The sequence below is a fragment of the Falco punctatus genome, assembly GCF_963210335.1.
Source record: "Falco punctatus genome assembly, chromosome: 11".
Lineage (NCBI taxonomy): Eukaryota > Metazoa > Chordata > Aves > Falconiformes > Falconidae > Falco > Falco punctatus.
The window spans coordinates 29,425,957-29,452,495 of NC_137591.1; the positions used below are offsets into that span (position 1 = coordinate 29,425,957).

Consider the following 26,539-nt stretch of genomic DNA (forward strand, 5'->3'; position numbering starts at 1 on the left):
GACCTTAAAGACCATCTAGTTCCAGCCCCCTGCCCTGGGCAGGGACACCTCCCACCAGACCCGGTTGCTCCAAGCCCCGTCCAACCTGGCCTTGAGCACTTCTCACCACCCTCAAAGTAAAGAATTTCTTCCTAACATCTGAATCTATCCTCTTTTAATTTTAAACCACTACCCCTTGTCCTACTGTTACAGGCCCTATTAGAAAGTATATATACCACAGACCAATCCCCGTTAGAGAGAATAAATCTACACCATCATAGTCCCACACCTGGGAAAACTGCAGAGAAATGTGTGAATACAGGAAAGCTGCACAGAGCAAAATCACCAAGGAAACACCCGCTCAAGCCTTAGCCTCCAGAACAGCAAGACTGAAACCAGCCAAATACTCACATCCTAAAGATACTTAAACACATCCGAAATCAGATGCCCGACTATTTTTGAAGCAAGGCCTAGCCAAGCTCCTTACCGAGGGGACAAACCTCAGGGCACAGTCTCATTTCTGATCTTTTGTCTTTGAACACAGGAGCTGCAACCTGGGACAGACAGACACCCTCGGTGCAAGGGGGCTGCCCATCCGCTGGTGCAGGTGGCCTGAGGGTCTCCAAATGATGGGGCACACACGTTCCTGTCAGCTCATTCCTGTTCTGGGCAGCCACAAACAGCTCTTCCTTCTGCACCCAGCTCCTTTACCCCTCCTCTCAGCATCTCTGTGACTGATGGTGGCTGCTCGCTGAAGAGCATGGCATCTGGGCAGGAGGCAGCTGACTTCCACCCAGCCCTGCCAGTGCAGCCCATTCCTGACCCACAGCACTGCAGCCACTCCGGCCCGGGGCTGAGCGGGCAGGGACCAGCCCCTGCAGCTGGCTGACACGGCACAAACATCTGTGTAAGGTCTGGGACTGCCGCCCAGCGTCTTTTAGGAACTGCTGTAATCAGCACGCAGCTCCCAGAGGTTAGTGGCTAACAAGATAATTTTAGTAGTTTTGAATGGCACTTGAAAAGCCACTACCAGCACTAAACCCGTAAATGGCTCTTTTTACCCAGGATTTCTGATCTCTGAGGCAACTGATGCCTGCTCTTCACAGAATCCTCTGCTGCCCATAGATTTTAGCAGCTGACACAGGCTTCTGTCCCTAACCAGAACAGGAAATGCTTTGCATACAGGTGGGAGCATTAACGCCTGCACTAACTCTCGGGAGGACAGTCATTACAGTAAAAAACCCAATCTAGCCCTTCAGGAACATTTCCTAGCAGCTGTGAGACCACCAACGCGTTGGCAGAAGTCTCATAAAACCACGTCAGCCGTGACTGAACAGAGCATGGCTGCGCACGCAACGGCGAACCGCGAGCGGGACGGAGCAGGCTGCCTCCCGGGTCTCCCCGCCTTTCCTTTCCAGGCACTCAGCTTCCTCCAGCATCCCGGTCGTCAAGTCAGCAGTCAGGGCAGATGGACCTTCCGTTTTAAGCTCCCTATTTTGCCAAAGCCACAAATCTGGAATCTGCCCGCAGGAAATTTATTTCTTTCAAGACAAAAAACAACAACCAACCAGCCACCACAAAAAAAAAAAAAAAAAAAAAAAAAAAAAAGTTACTGCAGGAGAAGCAACCTCTCTGCCCTTCAGTCACCGCCCGAGGAGATGGATGTATTTTATCAGCTTTTCTAGCCTTACGGGCTGCTGTAGCAATAACTTTCCAACTGCATCCCAGCAGAGCACAGATCCTGGCATGGCAGGGAGTGACCTTTCACAGTTTCCCAGTGACGGAGAAAAATCTGAAAGGTAGTGCTCCACTCAGTCCTAGTTATTAAAGTCTTAATTGGGCCTAACTTCTTCAGCGATTCCTGATCCTAAAAAACATCCTGCAATACAAAAGAACAATTTGCGGTGGTTTCTGGTACTGACAGAGAAAGGGAAGTTGGTCCTCCTCTTTCATTGCCTTCCCACCAGGGGAGCCCCGAGTCCTGAAAAGTCCTTTAAAAGTGCTGGAGGAAGAACTGGTGCACACAGAGGTACTACTGGAGAGCAGAGCTTTGAGTGGTGAGACACAGCCTATGTAGCCACACCTGAGGTTAAGGGGAAAAGGGACACACATCCCGGGTACGAGCTGGAGGGCAGAGCCCTGTGTCCAAGGGGATGTACACTCCCCTGGATTTCAGCTAATTTGGAGGCTGAAATAAATTCTCTGGCTGTGATGAGAACCGAAATGCACCCAGCACCTTTTCAAGGCTTTCAGAAAGTAGGATTTTACCGGACATTCCTAGTTAGTGTCCCCGGTAAGGACAACTCCTCCTTCCAGAGACAATGCTGGCTCTGCAAATCCATTTTCTGCACAGAGTCAGCTGCTGAATGCGCACAGGGTGTCACAGTCAGGCTACCTGCCAGGACAGCTCCCTCGGAGAAGGCTTGCCCTCTGGGGATAAAGGGGGAAACCAGCAGGCAGCACCTTGCTCTGCCCCCCCTCCCAGCTGCCAGGTCCCGGATCAGGAGAGGCTGACCCAAATGCCCAGACCTTTCCACGGAGACAAAACCAGCCCCTCCGGACGGGAACTGTGGCTGCTGCTCCGCGGGGCGAGCTGCCGGTTGTTCTCCCTTATCCTGCCAAGGGCTCAGAGCAGCGTCTTAACTCTGAACGAGCTCGTGCCACCCTGTTACCCACACCCTGCTTTTGTGTAGCGGGTCTTGTTCAATCTCCTCTCTTCTACATCTCCGGAAGAGACGAACCTTTCCTTCTGCCTCGACCAGCACAAACAAGGGCTGTAACATCAGAAGCAGCGCCGGTGCTGAGCCTCCCGCCAGCAGTCTGCAGCCGTGGTAGGCTGTTCCAAGGCAAGTGTCTCCCAGGCAGGTACCCACTGCAGCTTTGCTGTGTTCAGCTCCCTTCCCCGGCAGGTTTCGCTTGCACCTCTAAATGCAAAGCCGTTTTGCATGACAGCTGCCTCTGGGAGCTTTCTAACAAGTTACACACTGGCACTGCACATACTCCCAGGAAGGACGGTCCCTGCAAGATACCACATGCTGTGTGTGGTACTTTGCATTTGTTTGATTACATTCATTAGTATTCAGATTTGCTTGTAAATATACTGGGCCCATAGTTCTGAAAATGGGTTTTCTCTCATGTGACTCTGAAGATCAGGAGATATAAAACAATAGGTAATTTAGAGAGGCGAGATGTATAGAATCGTAGAATCATTTAGGTTGGAAAAGACCTTTAAGATTATCATCAAGTCCAGCTGTTAACCCAGGACTGACAAGTCCACTGCTAAACCACGTCCCTGAGCACCACATCTACGTGTGTTTTAAGTGCTTCCAGCGACGGTGATTCCACCACCTCCCTGGGCAGCCTGTTCCAGTGCCTGACCGCCCTTTCAGTGAAGACATTTTTCCCAATACCCCCATCTAAACCTCCCCTGGCACAGCTTGAGGCTGTTTTCTGTTGTCCTGGTACTCGTTAAATGGGAGAAGAGACCGACCCCCACCTGGCTGCACCCTCCTGTCAGGCAGCTGTAGGGAGCGACAGGGTCCCCCCCCCTGGGCGGGGGATATACGCTATTGATACAGCTCCCATCAACAGAACAGCCGCTCCTACAGCAATAATGCATAAATCGGCAGTTTCAGGCAGGGTCCGTCACAGCACCTGCATGTTGTCCAACTTACGTGAGCTAAGTGAAGGGAGGGAAACAACAAAGGGTAGGGGTGGATAAACACGGCCTGCAACTTGGCTGAAACTCTTCCTCCTTCGCTGCATGCAGGACTTCCTCCTTGCCAAGGAAAATAGGAACTGCTTCCAGCATCTGTATCCTGCTGCAAAGAGAAGCCTGGAGAGTGGAGAAAAGGGGGTGAGGAGCATCATTCGCCTCTGCGCAGATCACATTTCATCCTGTCACCACTGTATCATCCTCCACTCCTGGTGTCAACCCCAGGTATCCGTCCCTCACGACCCCCCTCTCCCCAACAGTAACACAACAGCCCTTAGGGTCGTATTTTAGCATAAAAGCTGGAAGAACCCAGAGGATGCAGGGGACATCTACCCCAGGTGCCCTGCTCCCAGCAGCTACCTGAGGTCTGCAATATCGGCAATAATTTCCTCTCTTTCAGCCAAGGCTGCTCTGCTGCCGAGCTGGGCTAAGCAAGGTGCTGGAAAGGGGGTTCGGGTCCACGGAACTCGTGTTTCCAGTCGCATCAGCAGGACCGCACGTTCCCATGGAGCTAAGGACAAGGTACCCATACTTGCTGCAGGAAGAACTGATGGGTAGCCAGGTTTCGTGCCTACAACCAAGATATTTGATCTACCTCTCACAGCAAAAAGCAGGAATTTAATACATCTTCTGGAGACACGAGGATATTTAATCTGTGGGACCAGAACAAAGGTGAAGGACAGCAATGTGAGATGGGTTCCAGTCCGAGCAGAGACTCTCTTCTCATGAGACTTGTATCTCAGCCTAAGCAAATTGGTATTCCATCTGCTAATGGATTTAAGCATCAGCTGCTGCTTACTTAAAGCAGCAACACATGTTCTTGTGCATAGGAAATGATTAAAGGTTTTACACTTCCATCCTTTGGGCAGGAGGACTCTTGAAGGGGAGACTCCCCAGAGGAATTTCCCAGCTGGGCTGGAGCAGGTGAACTGCAAGAGCGACAAGGACAGGCGCCAGAGCCCCGTGCGCTTTGTCCAAAACGGCCAGAAATGGGGAAAGAACTTGCAGAAACGGAGAAAGAATTCGCATATTCACATACAGGATTTTTACTCGGTGGCACGAAGGAGCACACTCAAGGTAAAGGGGAATTCAGCATCCCCAGCAGGACAGAACACTTGACCATCAGTTGCTTTGGGACAGTCACCAAAAAGCCCAGAATTTCCACAGCTTTAACTGTATTATCTCAGTGTCGCCCTAACTGGCATTTGTGCAATGCTCTGGCTGCCTCGCGTCACTCAGCATGCCCTCCGGCCGTCTCCTTCCCCCAGCCCTGCCTTCCCTCGCCCGTCCCTCTGCCCCTTAGACCCCCCCCACGCCATCCCTCCCCAAAACCACGACAGCAAACACAACACTGATGTCACTCTGCCTGCTAGGGTCTGCATCCCACCCTCCCCCTCCCCTCCCCGGCTCCTGCCTTGCCTGTTCACACCCAGGCAGCTCCCTGGGCAGCGCTTAGCATCACCCCGGGGAGTGGGCGACTGGTGGGCGAGTGCCGAGAGAGGACGGGCCATGGGTGTGGGAATTTGCAGAGCCACCTCCTTCAGGGACGCTGCCAGCGCTGCCCTCGTGCCCAGAAGCATCAGGCACCCGCTGTTTCGGGTTCTGTATGGACATGCAGGGAGGCAGCTCTCGGCATGGAAAACTCACAGCCTAAGCAAGAACAAGGCAGAACATGCAGGGGGACTTGAACACAACAAAGCGTCGGGCCAGGGTGGAGGCACACGGTAACAACTCCAGGTTCGCTGTGTGTATTTTGCAGGCTTCAAAGCGATGGGAAAAAAAAGCATCACGTGAAATGAAAATACAAAGACTTTTAGCAAAACATCCCCTCGAGTACAGGTTTCACGCTATGACAGAGGTCTTCTCACTCGTTGAGATACAAGATTTCATACACGTATGAAGAATAAATATATATGGCTTAGAATCCAGCATTTTCTGTGAACTCCTCCTGTGTGCCCATGCCTCAAGCACCGCAGCGCTGGGCTGGTGCATGAGAACTGCAAACCAGGAGCTCCCCGAACACGGAATGTGCTGGTTTGGCATGAGAGGCATAAACACATCACTTAATACGAGGTAATTCTCTCTTTGCCTTCTTAGGATGTTATTATTATCCGAGGAATCCCATGCCTAGAAGCGGCAGAGAGCAATTCTCCGCGTCTCCACAGCTTGTCGCTCTCTCACTCCGCAACGCCAGCGATTTTCCAGGACAGCTTCGGAAAAGGCAGGCGGTGACCGGGGAGGCAGAGCTGCAGCACACAGCTGGACACCCCAGCAAACCCACCCAGCTGCAGGAACACCAGAACGGCATTAATTCTGCTGCTCGGCTCAGCCCTGCACCCCCGGGGGTCACTCTGGGAGCTCCAGGCGCCGAACGGGAGCTACTCCATCCCAAACGTAAGTTACACTCAATCCCCCACCACCCTCTGGAGTTACACAAAACCCAAGCACAACCCGAGGGCAGAAAGAGCAGAATTTTCAATCAGCATAGGTTTACTGAGTCCAAATTGTTTAAAGTTAAAGTTTATTTGTATTCTTTGTAGGAATATCAATAAAAGACCTCAAATGTATCTATATCTGTACATATTACAAGAACCTTCAAAAATTATTCACAGAACAAAAATAAATCTTCTTTAGAACAAACCCAGGCAATGAAATGCAGAAATGGATCTCAGAGACCAAACAGTCCAGTGCTACTAGCATAAAAATACGGCTTGAAAAACAAGTTTATTACTTTTTAAGATGTACTTTGTTGAAATAAAAAATAAATTATTTAGAGCTATCATTGTAAAACAGTTCTGTGTAGTAACACTCTTATTAAGGCCCTTGAGACAGAAAATCTATTTTTACAGGTAGGATTCCTGGCAGGCATGATCTGTAACGACATGCTTGCTCTCACGGGAGTTAACTTACTGTGGAGAAGGAAATACCTAAAAGCATCAGCCTAAACTTAACTCTTTTTGCTTTGTCAGACTCAGCCGGATACCTGTGCCTGACCAGGCTCCTCATGGATGGCAACACAGCTAACGGTTCAACCCGGACAGGGATTATTTGCCAGGAACGACACAGACATTTTTGCAGAACAGACAGAACTCATACACACACGGTGACCTTCGCAGATAATTACTGCTGACACATTGCACGGGCACTGCTGTAAAACCGATGGACTTCAATCATCGATGTTCAGATGAAGTTAAAAGCTGGTGGGTTTAAGCAAGCATTAAATCATTAAATCAATATATCATATTAGAAAAAAAAAAAAAGCCTAAGCCAACCCAAAGCAATTTCAAGAACATAAAATAAGACCCATTTCTTGGATGACTTATTAAATGGATACAGAATTTATTACTGGATACACCTCAGATTCTCTAACTAGAAAATACCCACATCCCTTCCCGCGCGCCTCGGGATCGCCTGCCTGCGTTACGCCACCGGAGAGGAATGTCGCAAACCGTGCAGCCGTACAAATCTGTGCTTTTATGTGTAGCTGCCCACTTTTAATGCACCAGAGGAGTAACTGTTGGTACTTCCTGGATGTGAAATCTATTTCCCTTAAAAAAAAGGTCCGAATTCCCGGAGTTGCAAAGGATGGGCAGTGACGGGATGCTACTGCTCCCTCGCCGTGCTCCCTCACTTCTCCGCCAGTGCCCAGCCCACACCATCCGGGCCACCCCTGCTGCACACATGCTGCAGGTGCCACACGCAACGTGGCAGGTGGCCATGGCGCCACAGAAGGCCCCTCCATCTCCCACCCTGCCATGCTGGCTCTGAGCTTCTAGCGACAACTCGGGAGCCCAGCTGCTTTTGGGGGCTGGGAAAAACCATCCCAGTAATTGACTAACGTGGCCAGCAAGGACCGAGACGCCAAGATGGGCAACTTTTCTGTTTCAGCCTTAGGAATAGATGAGAATTACTGCTACAGGCTATGAATTTTTTCCTGCACTACTTCAGCTGTTTCCAAATGAGAGCAGCAGCTCCTTACAACAGCATCAGACACAGCCCAATGCACGTGCTGGAAGTATGAACCAAACCCAAACGTCTCTGATGCTCATCGTCAGACGTCCTGCTAGTTGCTACTACCCTCACTGCTGCAGGGACCACGGGCTACTAGTCTGAAACCAAATGCTCTCAGGCCCCGTAGGGCCCTTGCTCCTAAACAGACAGGCCTTTTGGCTGCCACGTGGTTTAGTGCCACTTGGATTTTGTCAAACTGGATGAAACAGAAACTGGCATTTTCACATATTGTCGGCTTGAGGCAGCTTAAAATTTCTCTAGAAAACCGCTTGGTAACAAACCAGGAAAGACAGCTGCCAGCAGAACTCAGGAGCACAACATCTTGTGCTGCAGCTAATCAGTTTTGGTCTTGCAGCACTGCGAGCCTGCAACCTTCACCCCCTCTCGGGTTGACAGGCAGCTTCTCCTCTACGGCGGGAGTTAAGAGAGGAGCACACGTTGTACTTTAGAGTAGAAACTGAAATAGGAAAGAAATAACCAGCCTAGCAACAAGCTATGAGGACGACACCGATGGCTCAGGCTGTTTTAGACTAGCAGCTTTTCCCTACAAGCATTCTACAAGCTTAAGAAATACAGAGGAGAAGGTGTATTTTAGAAAGATATGTTACTGAAGACCTTGCCAAAACATACTGATCTTGGAGCAGGTATTATTTCCCCTCTAAAAATCAGGGCTGAAATGTTGCCCCTGCTGCATTTCTCTGCAGAAACCAAAATGGATGCTTTGGAGTCTTCAGCATCAAACCGCACAGCTCAGGCAGTGACCTCTGATGGATTACCAGACAGCTGGGGAGCTCCGGTGAAATGCACTTCCCCAATTAATGTTAGACCAACGCCACCAGAATGATGTATCTGCTTCTGCTGTGTCCTAGTCGATGCACTCCTACAGCCGCTTGCTCTTAGGTCCCCATCACAGAACACCCGTCCTCTTCGCACCGCGTATGAAGTGAGCAATGCACCTACCCATCTGAAAAGGCTACTGCTGGGGAACAGATTTCGCACAATGAAGCTGTCTAATTAATGTACACAGCGATGGGGAGATGCAGATCACACCAAAGTACTCAACAAAAAGGGTTTGCAAAGGTTTCTTGTAAAAGAGAGCTACTCACAAGACAGATCAATACAAACTCGATAGACTGCCGACAGCTGTGATGCATGAAGGGAGAAGGAAAGGAGGAGGAACTCAAAGGCACAGTTTGAGGAAGAACGTATCGGAAGCCAGCAATGACCCAGAGCTGGAAGACGGTTTGGGAAGTATGGAAAAGTGATCACTACTCAGGACACGCAGAGCACAGCCCCAGGTGCGCCAGGCAGCGCTGCCGCGGCTGTGACACACCGGGAACAAGCCAGGGATGCTCCTGGCCCGCGGTACCAAGGCGCATTCGAGCGGCCGGAGCAGCTCTCACCTGACAGGCTAAGCAAAAAAACGCAAACCCCAGCTTGCTGCAGCCAGGTCTTCTCCAGAAAGCCTTCCTGGGAGAGACGCATCCACGTTTCTCTTGTACATCCTACAGTGCAGGAGATGCAGTTTCTGTATTGATGCACCGTTAGTGACGTAACACACTCCTGTGATGGTGTTTAACTGGAGTATTGTGACACAAGAGTCGGGCTGAACAGTGACATACCGCGACAGTTTCATGGAGGCGAGAGAAATGCATCGCCGCAGACCAAACCAACCTGACCACAGGATGCCGAGCTGGGTCCTGGGCACTGCTGATCCTTCCTGGTCAAGGCAACACGGGTCACTTTCAGGAGGTCAAGAAATTGGTTTAGGAACGGTCACCTTTGTAATGTAGGGCAATTTTAGAGATTCAGAAGCCAAGGCCAGCAAGGCCGACCAGCTCCCCCACTCTGACCTTCCCGTACCGCAGGCTGTAGGGGTTCAGCCAGGTGCCCCCCAGCCACCTCATTAACTCGCGGCCTGACTGTGCCAAACACCCCCCGTGCCCAGGCACCTGCTCAAGGTCTTGTCTCGCTCTGCAGCCCTGCAGCCAACTCTTCCAAGCTCTCATTTCCATAACATGTTTGAATGGTTCATCACGCTCGCTATTATATTTCTACAATTCTGAAGTTCAAGTGCTGTCGCAATAATTTCATTCACTTTGTGAGTTTGGGGGCTAGAAACGTACACCAAAAGGTGAAAGTGAAGATTCACGCACTACTACTTGCTTCCAGAATCTAGGGCTTTAAAAAAAACAAACAAACTAAATATTGTAGCATTTGATGAAATCATGAGAATGGACGATACTGTGCCATTTACTGTTAATCTTTTACAGTTTGAGGACGTCTTTATCTTCCATGAGAAGGTCACTTTGTCATTATATATGCATTCACATACAGCCTGTAAGTATGCTTCTATGAAATGCAACTGGAAGTAATTGGAGATGAAAGCTTAGTCAAAACTCCTTAAGAAAAACCTGGTGTGTACAGAACTTCAAAATAACTCCTTTAAAGTATCCAGAAAAAGGAAAAAAAAATCAGTGGAAATGAAAGAACTTTTAACACAAATGTGCAAAAAGTATCTTTCATTGGAAGTAGACTGGCTAAGCTAGCAGCTGAAACAATGAAATTGAACAAGAGTTAAAAGACAGAAATCCGCTCGGAAAAAGGAGATTTTGCATACTTTGCTGGGCGTGGGCGCCTTGGGCCAGCCCCTTCCTCAGAGCATTAACCTGGCTGTTCCTGACGGAGCGCAGGGAATGAATTCAAGGTGCCACCGAAGAGGGGCATAGAGTGGGGGCTGGATAGAAATTTTTTTAAAAAAGTATTTACAGGTCTGTAAATTCTCAAAACAGAAAATATAAAACTGCATTAGAACTGGGGTAAAAAAGAAAGAATCCTACCTCGAAAAACTGCAGATTCCCTGTTTGATGGGAAGCCTGACTGTGTGCAAATGCAAGGAAACACGCTTGCTGCTCCAAGTTTTCACCTTGTTCAAAGAGACTGGCAATTTTTTGCCAGAGCCCTACTGAAAGTAGGTACAGGATCCAGCAAGAGCCCATTTTCTTGCTAAAAATGTTTGCTATCGAGTTTGCATTCAATTAAAGAACAGCTGGAGAAGAGGGGAATAACACCAGCAGATGAGTTTTGTTACAGAATTCATTTCACTGCTATTTCACTCCACTCATGTACTTGTATCAGCCAGCCTGATACATACAGCCGCTGCCTAATGTAACCCACTGCTGCTCGCGCGCTCTCGCACCCACAACACGCATGCACTCACACCCCCCTCCCTCTTCCTCCTCCAAGGACTGCAGTGCTTTCAACAAGAGAAAAAAAATAATAATAATAAAAATAGCAATAATTAAAAAAATCTACAGTATTCACTTCCTTTTGGTATATTACATCGGCATTTTCTGTACATGACCCAAGAGCTCCCTCTATTTACACAGTGATATGGAAGGACTTGCGGTCGGGAGCCCAGTTCTCCTGGCCTTGAGTGGGGAATCAAAGCCCACCTTTCAGAGTTCTTCTTGCTCTTTTTTTTTTTTTTTTTTTTTAAATTTTGTTAGCAGCATTATGTAAACCTGTAAGGGGAAGGGGGGGCTACGTTGAAGGTTTCTTGAGTCTACTCCCTCTTGCCCTTCTGGGGAGATGGCCGGCAGCATCTGCCCAGTTAGCAGCTGCTGTTTTTGAATTCACCATTCTCCGTGATGGAAAGCTTGGTGGGATTGGTGGGGGAGATGCCATTGCGGACTTGCATGCTGTAGCGCTCCTTCACCTGCGTCAGGGCACTCATCAGCCGCGTGTTGGCAGAGTCCAGGGACACGATCCGCTTCTCCTGCAACAGACACCCCACAAAGTCAGAGCTCCCTCGCCAGCGAAACGCCTTTGCCCCACAAGCCTGCTCCACGGGGAACCTCCAGGGCCCGGGGCTGTGACAGTGTCTTCAGGTGATTTCTAGGCAGAGGCAGCTTGGCTAACATTCTCCGCTAAGATGGGATGTCTGCCTCTTTCTGTTTTCTTGGGGTGACGCGGCCCCCACGTGCCACGGGCTTTCCCCCGGCTGGCCTGGCCCTCCCGGCCTTTTGGCGTGACGGGAGGTGACGGCGAGTCACAGTTACATCGCTGAATTGATCCGGTCACAGTGGCTTTGTCCAGGCAGCCTCCAGCCGAGGCAGATGGACATGCGCTGTTCAGCCAGCGGAGGGGAGGGGAAGGGCGTTGGTGTTAATAACAACGATAGCCAATTTAATTTTTTTTTTAATCTATGTTAGAAAAACAGAAACAGGCAGCAGAAAACAAAAGTGGTGGAGGTTTCATCTGGCAGAGAAAAGTGCAAGTGGTATCTAACGGCCACTGTCTCTGTACTTTGGATGGAGTGTGCTCAGAATAAACTCATGGTATGCTTGAAATAAATAAATAATAATAAAAAAAGCAGATAATGGCAGCCTGCAGTCACCAGCAGGAGTGAGGGTGCAACAGCAACATAGAGAAGAAGCAGCCAAAAGCTAAAACTAAGGGGTTATTTGAGGTGAAGGGGAAGAGGGCGGTGTGGGTGGAGGGGAGATGCCATCGACAGAACACAAGAACAAACACTGAACACACTGCTCCTAGACCCATTCCAGCTCAGAGGGCTCCCGGGCTCCGCCGAATCCAGGGCTCCCACACGCCCGTTTTGATTCTTCTCGCTCACAAAGTGCTAGCCTCTACTTTTAGCTGAAAGCTAAAGGAGGTGTACTAAATTTATAAAAAATAAAAAAAGCCATCAACAAAACCCAGCCTGCTAACAGCTAGATTATCTGCAGTGGGGTAAAGCACTAGGGGGTGGGTCGAGCCCAAGAGTTGGTGATACAATCAGAAATGACAATTTTCATCTTCCCTCAAAAAAAAAAAAGAATAGATGCAGCAGCCAAACAAAGAAGCAATAGAGATGGCAAAGGGTAAATATGCTCTCCATGCTACCGGCTGATTGGCTTTTTTTCTTTCAGAAGGAAAAACGTCTAATTTCTTTGAATGAAAAAAAGCTGCGTGCAGGAATTTTATTCCCAGTCCAGCCCACTGAGAAACAAAATGGAAGGAAAAACGATGCACAGGAGGCACAGACATGAAGGGATAGTTCAGACATACTGCTCAGGAGACCTAAGTGCTGCAACAGCCCCTTGAGATTTTGATCCCAGCGTATCAGCTGCGTGGTACATCAGTAATCGAGTCATGTTTGCTTTTCTCAGCGGGCTTCCCCCCGGGGGTAAGCGTCAGGGTGCAAAAACAAAGCAGAATTTAAGTACTGCTTGTATTACAGCCCTGAAGAGACCCAGCTCTGTAGAGCAGAGCAAATGGGGGAGGAGGCACTAGAAACCAACAGCCAGGCAGGCTACAGCCTGCCCCAGCACGTGCCCTGACCCAGCCGATGCGAGCAAAAAGAACAGACCACGGAGCAGGAAAAGGCCGTAGCATTCCCTCCCATGCAGAGATAAATCCTGCAAAACACAGCTCCCTGAGCAGAACCGTGCTCTTCAGCAACTTAAAGCTCCTCCTCGTTGGACTACATTTCAGTGGAACATAAAATTTCAAATTAAAATTTATTTCCAAAGAATACAGCTTTCCAAAGAGTTAAAAATTAAAGGCTGGTTATTTTCTGGCACTGATACGTGCTCACTGTGCCACTGTACAAAACAGCTGGAAATCTACACTTGGAAAAATCAATCTTAAAAGCGTGAGCTTGGTGAGTAGAGGCACCGTCTGGCTCAAAGGAAAATACAACCTAGCGGAGATGTCTGTAACGCACAGGAATTGGGCACACGGAGTGGGAGGAGCTGGAATGGGTAGGAGGTCAGTGCGCTGGGCCAGGACTGGGTACTGCTCAGCTAGAGAACTGATTGGGTTTACTTGCCTGTTGGAATTATCTCATCCCCATTTATGACCTGTAATTTAACACAGCGGAGATGTCACTTGCAATAGCAACTGGGCTAGTAACTCTTTGCAGCTCCGCTGCTCCAAGGAGAGCGTAGGCAGACCTAGCCCCTGCTCCCAGCGCCAGCCTAGGGGTGCCCAGCACGCACCAGGCGCTGCACGCAGACGGAGAACAAGGCTGGCCTCGTGTGTCGGCGCGGTAGCGGGTGCTGCACCCGACCACGACACGAGAGCAAATCCCGAAAAGCATCTTGTGTCCATCGATGTGACTGAGCACCAGAAGCCTGGGCTACCGCTGCTTCCTAGCAGCCACTGAACTCTTCGGGCAGGTGTGATAAGCCAGGTTCCAACTCCACTCCTGAAGCCTGACGTACAAAAGGCCCTCTCTTTTCTAGCTGCTGCCATATCCCCCTGCCAAACAAATCACAGACTAAGGAAAACCTTCCAAGCAAACTTAGATTGCTACAGACCCCAGCAGACGCTTGGGCTCCTCTGGTGTGTCTGCTCTGAATCCTTCAGCATTTTCCCCTTCCGCTCAGGTGCCCATGGAGGGGCGATGGCAGCTAAGCTTCCCCCATGAACTGCTTGGCCTTGAAGCAGTTGAGGTTTGCCGATAACCTTACCTGCCCTAGCGGCTAACAGCACGTTGGAAGAAAAAATGTCAGATTAAAAGAGGAATTGTTAACGCCACTGTTTTTTCAACAGTTTCCACTGCAGGGGATAAAGGATGCACCATTTGATCAAGTGTGATCAAGGAGCACACCCTCCTGGCCCTGAGGGTCTGACAAGCCAGCAGCAGTCTCCTCTGCCAGCTGGTGACACTGGGGGATCAAGCTGGTCCCTAACCTCACACCGAGCCTGCGCGCCTGCTGGCACAGCCAGCTAAAGGAAGGGCAAGGTGCTTACTGACACTCTCTCAAATCCTCCCTTCCAAAAATCACCTTTTGTGAGTTTGCTCAGTGCCCCTTTCACCTTCTTGAGGCAGCTGCAAAAGGCATCACCCACCTTCAAACACCAGGCTGCTGTCTGGATGAGCTGCCATTCCATCAGCAAGGTGCCCTGACTCTGCCCATCTCCAAAAAACCCAGCCCAGCACGTCCAACTTCTACTTCTACAGCTTACACTTGCCATGCTCCTTGATCAGCTTGGAGGCTGCTGTACTGTTCCCCTCCACCACGAAAAGTAAAAAATACAGTACCTGGCTACGTTCCTGTTGACCCCCCGGGACTGGGCTCTCCCACTCGGCATTCCGAGTGCAAGCCCTCACAGCCAGGATTTCACCCTGAGCTGCACCTAGGAAGGTTGGCTACACCGGAGCCTCCATGCAGAGCATCTTGCACAAGAACTAGGAACTACACATGGTGTAATTCCAGTAGGCTTTCCTTTTTATCCTGCAAGGCTAGGTAACAGAAGTGCCATGTAATTGTACACAAGTGATTTATTCAGATTAGATGGCACGGATCCAAAAATCCAGCTTTCATGAACAGTCTTTCTAAAGAACTGTGGGAAAACGGGCAGAGGCAGCAGGAAAACCAGAACTTTTCAAAGTATCAAAAAAGGAATCTGCTATAAATATCCTCCTGGTGTTACCAGGCTTTTTAAAACACAGCTTTTTTCTGTATTTTTTTTATTTTTCCCTACAGTTCCATGTGAGCTCCAATGTTTCTATTATTGCTGGCCATTCAACAGGAAAAAATAAGAGCGGCTGAAGGATGCCCTTTTGTGCTCACTGACACCTCTACTCCAATCCACCATCTTTAACAATGTTCAGCTGAGGCTCCCCATCCTGCCACGCTGTGGAGGGAGACAACTTTCTGAAATAACCTGGGTTATTCCTGAAACAGGTCACCTTCTTAAGGTGATCCTTCAAGGAAAGTTTACAGTTGGAACTACTGAAAAGCCCAGAAGCAGGGAAGACGCCCTCCAAACGCAAATATCACAAACATAACATGGCAGGCAGATCTCAAACCAGCCTCGGGTTCTCTCGACCAAGCTTTGCTCTCTGGGATCAGCACAGACACAGAAGAAAAGCTGGAATGATCCCACACAATACACCCGCATGCATTGCCCGCTGGGTCCCGCTTTCCACAGCTAACTGGTGTCGGCTGCGGCAAGCACTGCAGGGTTGTGGCAGCGCAGGCATTTCTCCGGGCCTGAGGGGGACGGTCAGATGGGGTGAAATGCCACACAGGACATTATACAGGGCAATGCTCCATCGCAAGCATTCTCTTTTCTTGACTCGAACGTTCAAAGCCATGCTCTTAGCTTGCATAGCTGAGATGCATGCACATGGCAATTTATGCTGGGACGAGGCAGAGCTTTTCCAGAGTTCCCAGCCCCACGCTTGGAACAATGGCTACACAATGCACCGCTCTTCCTTCACCCCCTTGGGATCTCACAAAACAGAAAAGGTTTTAGAGAAGCCATCAGTCCTGTGATTTGTTGTCAGGCTGTCTCAAAACCCAGTGTCAGACAGTGCAGCCTTTACGAATTCAAAAACCCAATTCTCTCCTCGGAGGCAGTAAGTCACATGTGCAACACCATGGGCCAACACTGGCTTGGGAGTTAGATACAACGTTGGGGGCGGGGGCGGGGGGGGAGGACAGGGGAGAAGAATGGGGTCCACGCACAGAACACTTGGTTCTTGGAGATCCTGAGCTCCTTACCTGCGCATCAATAATTTTCTGCTTTGCATCGATGACAGCTTGCATCTCTGCATGATCCTTCTTCAGCTCCTCTTCAACTGCCATGAGTCTGGTAAGCAAAGAGGTACAAATTAGGACAGCTGAACACTGTTCCAGTGTTTCAGGTACTCTGGCCTGTTGGTTTGACCTCTCTGCTTGTCCTGGCTCTGCAAGAGAAGAATTCTGCCGCACTCAGAAAAGCTTCTCTATCCATCTGACACTCCCAATTGCCTAACTTTGTCATTCTCAAAACAGACACTGCCAAAAATGCAACCGCTCTGAAAAACTATTGCCCCGAGTACAGATTGCAAACAAAGTAAGTAAAAAGACCCGTTATAAGTCCAACAGAGACCAGGGTTAAAAATTCCTAAATCTTTTTCTTTGCTCTCCTGGCAATCTAAGGCAAGTTTCCACACCTGCATCCCCATGTCTTCACCTCTAAGGCAGGACGGTATCAGTCCAGAGACGTCAGGAAGGTCACGCAACTACCTTCCTCAGCATCAAGGCAAACGCGCGACACAGGGGAGCTGCCCATGCTGCGCAGTCCCGAACTTCCCAAAGCCTCACCTGCTGATGATGCTTTTCATCTGGCTGTCCTTCTCCTCCTGTTGCCTGCGCAGTCTCTCCTCACTGTCTTCCAACCGAGACTTGTACTCCATCAGCAGCTTCTGCATTTGCTGCTCTTGCACCAGGAGCCGCCGCTCGTACTCCTCCAGCCGGCGGCTCGACACCTTCAGGCGCTCCTTCAGCTTCGCGATCTCTTGTTCATACTGCAGGTGGAAGGGGAAGAATCAGATGCAAAGGAAAGAGTCCGGATCCTTATAATCTGATGCTGCTGTTCAGAGGAGGACACTTGTTTTTTTAATGAAAAATAAATTGATGGAAGTAAAGGGAATGCCAAGCAAACAACCGTGGGCAGCCACGGACACGGAGCACGCAGCTCCCACGGCCGTTACGGTTTTCCCACCGTGCAGGGGGCTGCTCTGTAGCACAGGTAAAGCAGCCAGAGGGCTCCCACACTGCTCCTCAGCCCTGACCAGTAACATCCCCAGTTAGTCCAGACTCAAGCAGTTCCCAGACAGAAGCTGCCAATGCTGCTCAACTGTAAATATGTCCTGGGCAACCAGATTTCCAAAATGGACCAGTATGGCACCCAAACAACTCACTCTTCAGTACCTAATGAAGGTGAAACCACGTGTGAAGACAGAGCAAATCATTCACTGCAGAACAGAACCTGGCAGTTTACTTGGCTGAGGCTTTGTTCTACTTATGGTCTCTGTGGACAGTCACTTCTGCAGCAGTGCAATGAATCTCAACATATTCCACTTTGGTTTGGGTTCATTTGCTTTTCCTAACAATGCTGCGTTCCTGCTGCTTGTCCGCCAGATGTGCTCCTCACTCTCTGCCTTCTCAAAATACCAAACCTCTTACTAAACTTCGTCACCATAGCAGCATATAGATGTAACCGTGTTCGGAAAAATGGTATCTACTCCTGAAAGAAAATACGCTTTAAAAAGAGGGATCATGGACGTTTCTGTGTAGCCCAGAAATACTGTCCTACCTCGATGACAGGGATTTGCTGCAGGGGAAACCCAAGACAAAACCTGAATGCAGCTACTGACAAAGCCTGGATTGCATCTACAAAGCCTTGTACAATCACTGAGCATATCCTAAGCTAGACTCAGTTAGGTTAACAATTGTGTGTGTTTGGTTTTTTGTTTTTTTTTTTTTTTTTAAATGGACTTTAATGATCATAAAATGTTTTGCAAACATAGGAGAAAGGCAGTATGCTGTAGCTATAGTATTGTCATAAAAAAATAATGATCTGAGCAGGATCTAATACACTTAGGCAGTGTGACTCACGATGCACCTAAGTGCCAAATACCAGCCTGTCATGTACAAACTCTCAGCTGTGTCACTCTGCACCCATTTGACAGGTTACAGCCTGTACGTGGGTTAATCTACAGTATGGGATGCTGTACTACAGGTATGTGTGTCAGCAGGTACAGCAGGAAGTTACGCCAGTACAACCCGTGTTGGAAAGCACGGCTGTTGCAGCAGCTGTTCTGAACTCAGCTGTAGGGTGGACAGGACCAGCCCTCGAGATGGCTGCATACAGAATAAAATCTACCTTCTCAGCATGCTTGACTTCATCTGGATTCTGCTCTGCGTCCTCCTCTACTTCTTCGTACTGTCCATTATTGAGAACCCACGCAGCTGTCCTTTCCACCGGTGACATGGTGGCAGAGTCCACAGGTGACTGAACCTGCAGCAGAGATACCCATAAGCTTTTTTCACAGAAACTACACATAAATCAGCTCTAAGATCCAGTATATTTGGAAGAGAAAAACGACTGTTAATCCGTCCATCTCAAAGGATTCCCCCAACCCTCTCCTGCAGAGGTGCTTCATCCTCCCTCGACTTGGGACCTGCAGCCCCTCTAAAACCCACACGCTGGAGAAATGTTTCTTCCTTTCTAAATGAGCTTCTCTTTGGGAAAAATCCTTGTTTCCAAACCCTGTTCACATCCACCTTTCCCCTTTGCCAGACTTTACGTAAGGCTTTCTCAACCTGTGATTTCTCTCCCAAAGCAATCAGAGCGGCCCAGCTTCGCCCGCAGCCCGTTCAGGTACAACAGATGGGCTTCTCCGGAGCGCTGCGGAGCTCAGCGTGGGAGCAGCCGCCCCAGCCAGGCTGCAGGCAGGCTTTGCAACGCAGTGGGGGGCTGCAAGGCTTGCACGTGAGGCAGCACGGCAGTGCTTAAAAGAGGCAAAGAGGTGTAACATCAGCATTGGAGCACCGGTGAGTTTTTTACGTTTTTATATTTAGCTGGTCTGTTGTAGCACACACACCCAGGCAAGGCTGCGAAAGGCAGCCAGGGCCAGCAGTGCTTCCTAGGAGATCCATAAAGCATCACCGGAGGCTATCTATCCTCTAAGGGAATCCAAAAAGCCAAGGACGGAGACAAGAAACCCTCCGCCTGGCTGGGGAAAATATGGCTTGCTACAAATTCCAAGCGATTTTCATGGACAAAGACAAGTTTATAAGCACAGGAATTAGCATAATTACCGCTGAAAGAGCGACACTGTCTGAACTTTTTGAAAGACGCAAAAGATCAGCTTCCCCCTCAGTCCCAGCTGTGGCTTTTTTTTGTGCTGGAGCAGCTCTCCAGCTCCCTGCCTCGCTCCAGTACTGTACCGAGTGACACGGGCTCCCTGGGCAGGGCAGTTCTGAAGTCTGTTTCGGCGAGGAGCTCCTTGTGGGGCAGTACCAGCTTCGTTTACACCAGTCAGGCGAGGGATGGCATCGGCCTCCGCTTCGGTTTCTCTTGCTGGCGAGGCCAGAGGACCTGCCCGCAACGGCTCGGCTGCCCCGCGCAGGGGTGCCGACTCCAGCACGGGAACAGGCCTCAGCAAGGACGGGTGTAAAGGCCAAGGTGTAGGAATTAGGCAAAAATCCCTGGATTTCGGCAGATGCCTTTTTACTAGAAGGAAGTCTTCACAGCAGAAAGGCTAACAGCCCCTCTCCAGTGCAGCGTGACAGCCCGACAAAGTTCCTTCCTTAGGTTGTTTGAGGTTTTTTTGATGTTATTTGCTGTCAGGCAGCCACAGCAAGGGAAACTGCGGAGGGTGTGTGGCTCTGCCACCAGCAGGCTCTTCTCGGAGGTAAATGCTTTGGCTCTAGGAAATGCCAACAGCTATGGATGAACGGTGTCACCGCTCGTTGGAGTTATGGAGGGCTAAGCAGAAGGGTGACTAGAAATTCCATGGCCGGCCTTGTAATAGACTGCTGATCAGCAGCAAACCTTGCCAAGCAATCCTGCAGGCTGTAGGACGGGATACTTTCAGCAGCCAAGCTCGGAAAGCCTACAAAGACCAAGCGGATGGCAAGCACTTCACATGCTAATGGGTTATGAGTTATACTCTAATAAAGGGGGGAAAAAAGAAAAAGCCTGCTAGGAACGTGTATTAATTCCTCTCTTTGCCTCTCTTCCAAAGGAACACACTGACATTTCTGTTCCCACCTACCTACTAAATGGAAATGGAAGGCAGAAAGTGACCTCTCCCAGCAAACAAAGGGCCTAGCTCTATATTCAGAAACAAATGGGACTTGTAGAGAACAGAGTCCAATAATTATAACGCCCACAAAGCACGCCTAGAAAGAACATGCCCAGAAAGAACATGCCCAACTTCTCTTTTCTCCTTTTCTTTTTAAAATCAGAACAGAATTCCACAACATAATTTGCAATTAAAAGGACGCAATGGAATTTGCCTCCAAAAAATTCTGGCCATTCGATTTGGCACACTTCAAGACATTTCTCAAGGGTGTGGGGAAGGAAAGAACAAATTGATTTCTCTGAATAAAGTAGGAGCAAGTACTCTAATGAATCCAGTGGAAACAATTAGTATGGAAAGTAGAGTGGAAAAATAAGTGGAAGCACATTGCCTACAAGGGGGGGGGGATGGAGACTGCCCTGAAGCCAGTCACAGTTGCAGGCATCTATGAAGCTGAATGTAAAGAGCAACTGGAGAAGAGGGAAGTCTGAGACAGCCACTTTGATGCTAAACGAGCAAAGGTAACCGCTTTTCTTGGGGGCAGTTGGATAATCAGCAATTTCAGACAAGAAGAGCCGGGGGTTTGCAAAAAGCAACCCAACGTTTCTTGTAAACACACGCAGGGCAGCAGCCACCCACAGAAGGTGCACACACAGAGACTGGAAACACACCACCTGGGCTTTCTCTTCCTTATCCTCACGCCTTCAAAGCGAAGCCTTCTTTGCCTATTTGTATAGACACTTCCCCTAACAAGCCCTGAGGAAAGACACCAGCTGCCCAGGGATGCTGCACAGAACCACAGAAGAAGACTCAGCAGATCATACAACACAGGCTCACACTGGACGCCTGAGAACTGCAAAGGGAGTTCATCCTTCAAATTTATCCTTGTTACTGGCCTAAAAATTTCCTAGCACCTCCACACTAGGCTTAGTTGTATTCAATACACTTCATCTATCAACCCTTCTACACCCAGGTGTAAAACACACACTCCAAAGGAGGACACAAACATATACACTTCAAATAACATGCAACTACTTTTTTTTGGTATTCCTAAGTTGGCATATTAAGCTTTGCTTTGCGATTCAGTGTTTCTGGTCTCCTTGTACTTTAATGAACCTGAGGTATCAAAGTAGTTTTGAAGCCCCGATTGCTCCTGGGTTCCCAGGCATCATCCAGATTTTCCTCCTTTCGACTGTAACGTTCAGGAGTTTGCCAAGAAAGCTACACCAGCAGGGGTACGGGCAAAACCTTTGGCACAGCAGGAGCTCACGCTGGCAGCCAGGTTCCTCCAGCTTCACCTTCCAAGCCAAAAGCTTTTCCCCTTGCACAACCATGTCTTCACCGGCGCTTTTGCCAACAGGGCTACGTCAGCAAGGAGGATCACAACCTCCTGCTCCTTGCGGAGGAGTCTCAACCTCAGGGGCTACAGCCTTCTGGAGCGAAAGCCTGCGTGCAGAGCGGCATCCTTCCTAGAAGATCTCGTGGAAAGCCAGAGCTTAAAAATTTTCCTTCTATACTAGGTAAGGTAAATCAAACGTCACCACCTTTACCCTCACAGTAACCACAGAAGAACACACTTAAGCAGCAAGAAACAGCATCTGTGTCGCCTTCAAGAGCCTCACCTTGCCCCGCCAATACGTCTGTACGCACTTATATGACACTTCTAAAAACAACCCTCCGACCTGCAGATTGAGACATTTTCTATCTCTGCTGTAGTGCCAAGCGTTTAAATACTCATTTTCTCTTTAACATCAAACTGATATAGAAAAATATTTAGAAAAATATTTTCACACGCAGCAAATCACGGCAGGATTTAGTTTTAAGGTAACGGAATGCTGGCTTTTTGACAAGAAAATCTTGATTTACAGTCACCTATGAACAACTGCTAAAGTGCATTAGGAGTTGGTACATATAAGCATTCCTTTCCAGAAAGTGTTTGCATTATTCATAGTTTGGGATGAGTAATGAAAAAGCAGTACTTACCTGGGGACCAGCAACGGACTGTTGCTTCATGGTGAAATATAGATTTCTCCACACTTAAGATGACTGTACTACTTCATTATTTCTGCAGCAGTTTATTCTATGATATTTTATCTTTATTTCTGGTTTTAGGTAGCTATACTTATAAATTAGCACCACAGGGCAAACGCAGTCTCACTTGGCAATCTTAACTATGATTTGGTACAAAGCTGCTTCTGGTTGTTTTTTTTTTATTCAGGGAATTTTTAAACTTTTGTTTCTTTCAGCAGGCTTGCTGCTGTGTTAGTAAAGAGAAAAAAAAAATTTTTTGGATGTAATACAGAAGCATCCAAAGAATAGGTAAGCTAGGTTTGCCAAGCTTGTAAGGATAATGGACATGACTATCTCTTACACTTGCTACTGGCCACTTAGTGCCAGTACTCGATTCAAGTCCAAGGTCAAAAAGCTTTGCAGGTCACTGCAGCTATCAGCTCAACACCAAAGCAGAACGCGCCTGGAAAAAGGCTTCCCTTACCTGCTGCGTCTGCTGCCTCTGAATTGCCCTCACCTTCGGGACAGGGCTTTCCCTGGAGGACGAGGACTGCTGCCGGGACCGGCTCCCGTTCTGCATGGGTTCGGTCACCACGGCCCCCGACACGGCCGACACGCTGCCCGTGCTGCGCAAAGAAGCGCTGTGCGGCAAGGACTGCGGCGCTTTGGCCCTGGCGCCCAGCCCCGCCTGGTCCATTTTGCGGATCTGCGCCTGGCTGCTGCTGTTCTGGCGGGGCAGCGCGATGGGGACGTGCTTGTCCGGCACCGCGTGGCGCCGGGAGAAGTCCTCGCTCTGCGTGCTGCGTTTGGTGAAGTCCTCCATGCTGCTGTTGCTCGGCCCGCTAAGTTTGAAGTCTTCGCTGTTGCTTCGGCTCCGGGAGCTGGCAGTGCTCAGGTTCTCCAGGCTGGAGTCCACAGAGGCCTTGGGCAGCGGTGGGGTCGGGTTGTTGAGATGATAAACCGGGTTCTGGAAGGACAGAGGTTGGAGGCTGCCCTGTTGGTTCAAAGCGGGGTGCAGGGGTCTTCTCACCTGGGGAGCGCTCTGGGGTGTGCTCTGAGTTTCCCACAGCTGTTTGATGTTTGCCACCTGTGTGACAGAGAGCTGGCTGCCGGCCAGGCGCAAAGGCACGTCGTGCATGATAGAAGCGTGGTCACTGTGAGCCGTGTGAGGGTCCTGGAGGTCCATGAGCGAGATGCTACGTCCATTGGGCAAGATGCTTTCCCTTTCATCCTTATCTGAGTAGGTCATGCTCTGGGTGGATGCCTGCTGAACCAACAGTAAGGTCTTGCCCCTAAAATATCCATCTACGTTTTCCTGGGTTGGAGACTTCAGCTTATGCAAGTCACTGTGGAGTGGAAAGGAATCTGGTTAATTTTTAAGCAGCCAAGATCCTGAGAGATCTGTCCCAGAGAAGTCTTCCTCCCTCATTTAACCTCCCCCCCAGCTGAAAGCTTCAAGGAACCAGATTTCCTTTTACGAGCTCTCTGTGTTCGAGTCAAAACACACTCTTCCTTAATTACCGCTTCTCTTTGAGAACTGCATTTCATTCAAGGAGTGCTTCATCTTTATTTTTTTCACAGCTGAAATGCGAACCATTCCCACCGAATCCTCCCCCCTCTCTTCGAATCCTCCCCCCTCCCTTCTGTCTCCCAGCAAGACTTCAGAGCGGTTTGGATCCCATTTAACCCTTCACCAGCACTACGTATTGTGGGGGCCTAAACCTTCAACAGGAGTTGTGTGAAGGCTCCTGCAGATCTAGGTGTGAGCTGAGAGGGCGGACACTTCCATGTGTCCTGGCCCTGACGCCTGACGGCACAGGAACAACTGGGAGAGCCCAGTATCCAAGCTCTTTGCCAGTTCTGCCATGTCACAGCTTTTTGCTTCTGATTAACAGCTGTTACAGGCTGAGAAATGCTGCACCGAACCGAGGAGGGACTGGTTTTGCTGGTCTGTTAGTAACAAATTCCTCCTGAAGTCCAGTTTTTTCATGAGCAGTAATTAAGCAGCCCCATCACCAGGAGGAAGCACGAGGGCTGACTGCGCATCCAGGCGCTCAGACTGGCAGTAAATCGCAAAACTGGTTTTTCACAGCTGCAGACCCCAGCTCCCAGGGACATCTCCGAGTCCTGGGTAAGCCACAAGCTTCAGGTCTCCAGTGCCACCTTGTGCATGTCTTACTGGGACCCGTGACAACAGTCCAAGCTTCCCGCTCCTACTGGGAGCTCCTACTGGTCTGGGCAGGCAGCTCAGGTGATGGAGCACTCCACTCCTCACAGGCTTAACCACCCCCTGATCCCACATCACCCCTCGAGCTCTGGCTGTTACATACCCATCAGTGGGGTCCTCAAATATCTTCTGAAGCCCTGAGGAGAGACTGCCACTGACGTTTGGACTAGAGCTGTGCTCAGTGAAACGCCTCAGCTGCTGCTGTATCGGCGTAGGGTTGGCCATTGATTTGGTGATATCGGCAAGAATACGAGGAAGAGGTCCCAGTTTTGCCACGGTCGCCTGTAGGAAGGAATTTTCACCCTAATTGGACAACAAGCACCGCGACATCCGCCAGTTTTTTGATAACGATGCACAGAGGCGGAGGGGTGGAGGTGGAAGGAAGGAGGGTGGGTGGTTGTGTGCGGGTGTGCCAGGACCGTAATGCAGTGTTACGGAGCAGCGTAACCACGGCGACGAGATGGATGGAGGAGACGAAACGGGGTGCAGCAGACATTGAGGAAAGAAAAGGAAATAGAAAAGAAATTAGGATTGACCCCCAAAATTAAAAATCATGCTTAATAAAACAAAACTATTGCCATTCCAATGCAAAACTATCATGCAAAGCAAACTAAGTCCAGGGTGGGTGAGGTCAAAGTGAAAACTACAGTATCTACTCATTAAAGGGCATTCAAAGACTACAGGTTCAGCTAGTGGGGGAACTTTCCAGGCAAAGGGTGTCATGTGGTGAAGGAAATGCATGCCAACAGACAAGGGGATGCGGCATTCAGGGGGATCATGAGAGAAATCGCAAGGGTTGAGGGTGATGGGGAAAGGGAAGGTTTTCATTTCATAAGCCTTTTGCTTTTGGCATCCTACACTGATGCCGCCTTCCGCAGCACCTTTACAACCTTTGCATTTGGAGAGCAGCTCATGGTAACTAACACCAAATCCAAAGATCCATTTGCAGTTCTAAAGACCGGAGCTGGGCTTCTCTTGACCTACGCCTGACCGGCCTGGAGGGAGACGGCCACATTCCCTGCCCTGCTGGGTTTACAACAATTTGCAGAAATGGAGGATCTGGGTTTTTTGAGTGCTCGCTTTGCCTGTTCTGAGGCTGCTGACCCATCTCTGTAGCTGACTTTGTTGCTGCCTGTGACATTTTGAGTGTACGCATATGAGGGAAACGGAAAAAACAGGATCATAAATTGTTATCAAACTAAGATTAACTAACATGAATATATATTGCCTTTCTGAGTCAAGGACATGTCACTTTACTCTGATGCAACTGGCTCCGTTTTTCTTTTTTTATTTCAAATAATGTACTGTGAGAAAACAGATACACAACAAATAACTATTTTGGCAAACCTTAATGCAATAAAAATATTAGGAGCGCATTGCAATTCACCTCACTTCTCCAGTTTCAAAAGAAAGAATAATATAAATGGAATGTGGACGACATAATGCACCTCTAAAAGTTGAAATATGGAAGAGTTCCAAGCACTTACAATAAAAAAAAAAAAAAAAAAAGACAGACTTGCAGCTCCGCTTTTCTGGGTCTTATCAACTATCTTTGCTATCAAGGTTCTAATGATTTTGGATCCTGCAAAGGCACATAGCTAAGGAAATGCAAACTAGGGCCTTTTCTTATTCTGTAGCCAAACGGAAGCCATGCTTGTTGTTGGCAATGTCTATCGCTGCAGAACAGAACCTGGACAACGCGTGTGACCCCAGCACAACGCATGGCAGCAAGCACTTGGCTTGTGTTACAGGATAAAACGGAGTGGATCCAAGTTTTTACATGGCATCCTCTATGTATGCTAAAAACTAACGCAAAGATTGCGGACAGGAGAACACCTCAGCAGGCTTTGGATCAGGTCTTTAGTGAGAACAGTTCTGCTGGGCCAACACATGACCCCCCCGAGCCGGGCAGGGCAGGGCCTGGTGGCACCTTCATCAGCGTCCAAGAGGGCACCGCAATGCTTGCATTTTCTGCGCTAACACCCTCCCTTTTTTCCAGCTCGCTTAC

The 26,539-nt window shown here is 49.2% G+C and overlaps 1 protein-coding gene across 9 annotated transcripts in view; it reads right to left on the minus strand.

Moving 5' to 3' along the window:
* Positions 1-6,192: 6,192 nt before the first annotated feature.
* The window catches only part of RASAL2 (RAS protein activator like 2), a 190,008-nt gene continuing 169,661 nt past the window's right edge, over positions 6,193-26,539 (minus strand). For 4 of the 9 annotated variants that reach the window (XM_080406580.1, XM_080406583.1, XM_080406576.1 and 1 more), the window contains 7 exons: positions 24,635-24,834; positions 22,789-23,650; positions 18,371-18,505; positions 16,807-17,009; positions 16,222-16,309; positions 13,536-13,566; positions 6,193-11,483 (listed from right to left, as the gene is read on the minus strand). In XM_080406580.1, the coding sequence (XP_080262706.1) occupies positions 11,341-11,483; positions 13,536-13,566; positions 16,222-16,309; positions 16,807-17,009; positions 18,371-18,505; positions 22,789-23,650; positions 24,635-24,834 (1,662 nt within the window). In that variant the 3' untranslated portion in view covers positions 6,193-11,340. The remainder of the gene's footprint in view (positions 11,484-13,535; positions 13,567-16,221; positions 16,310-16,806; positions 17,010-18,370; positions 18,506-22,788; positions 23,651-24,634; positions 24,835-26,539) is intronic. The other 5 variants (XM_080406581.1, XM_080406577.1, XM_080406578.1 and 2 more) reach the window with 4 other exon arrangements.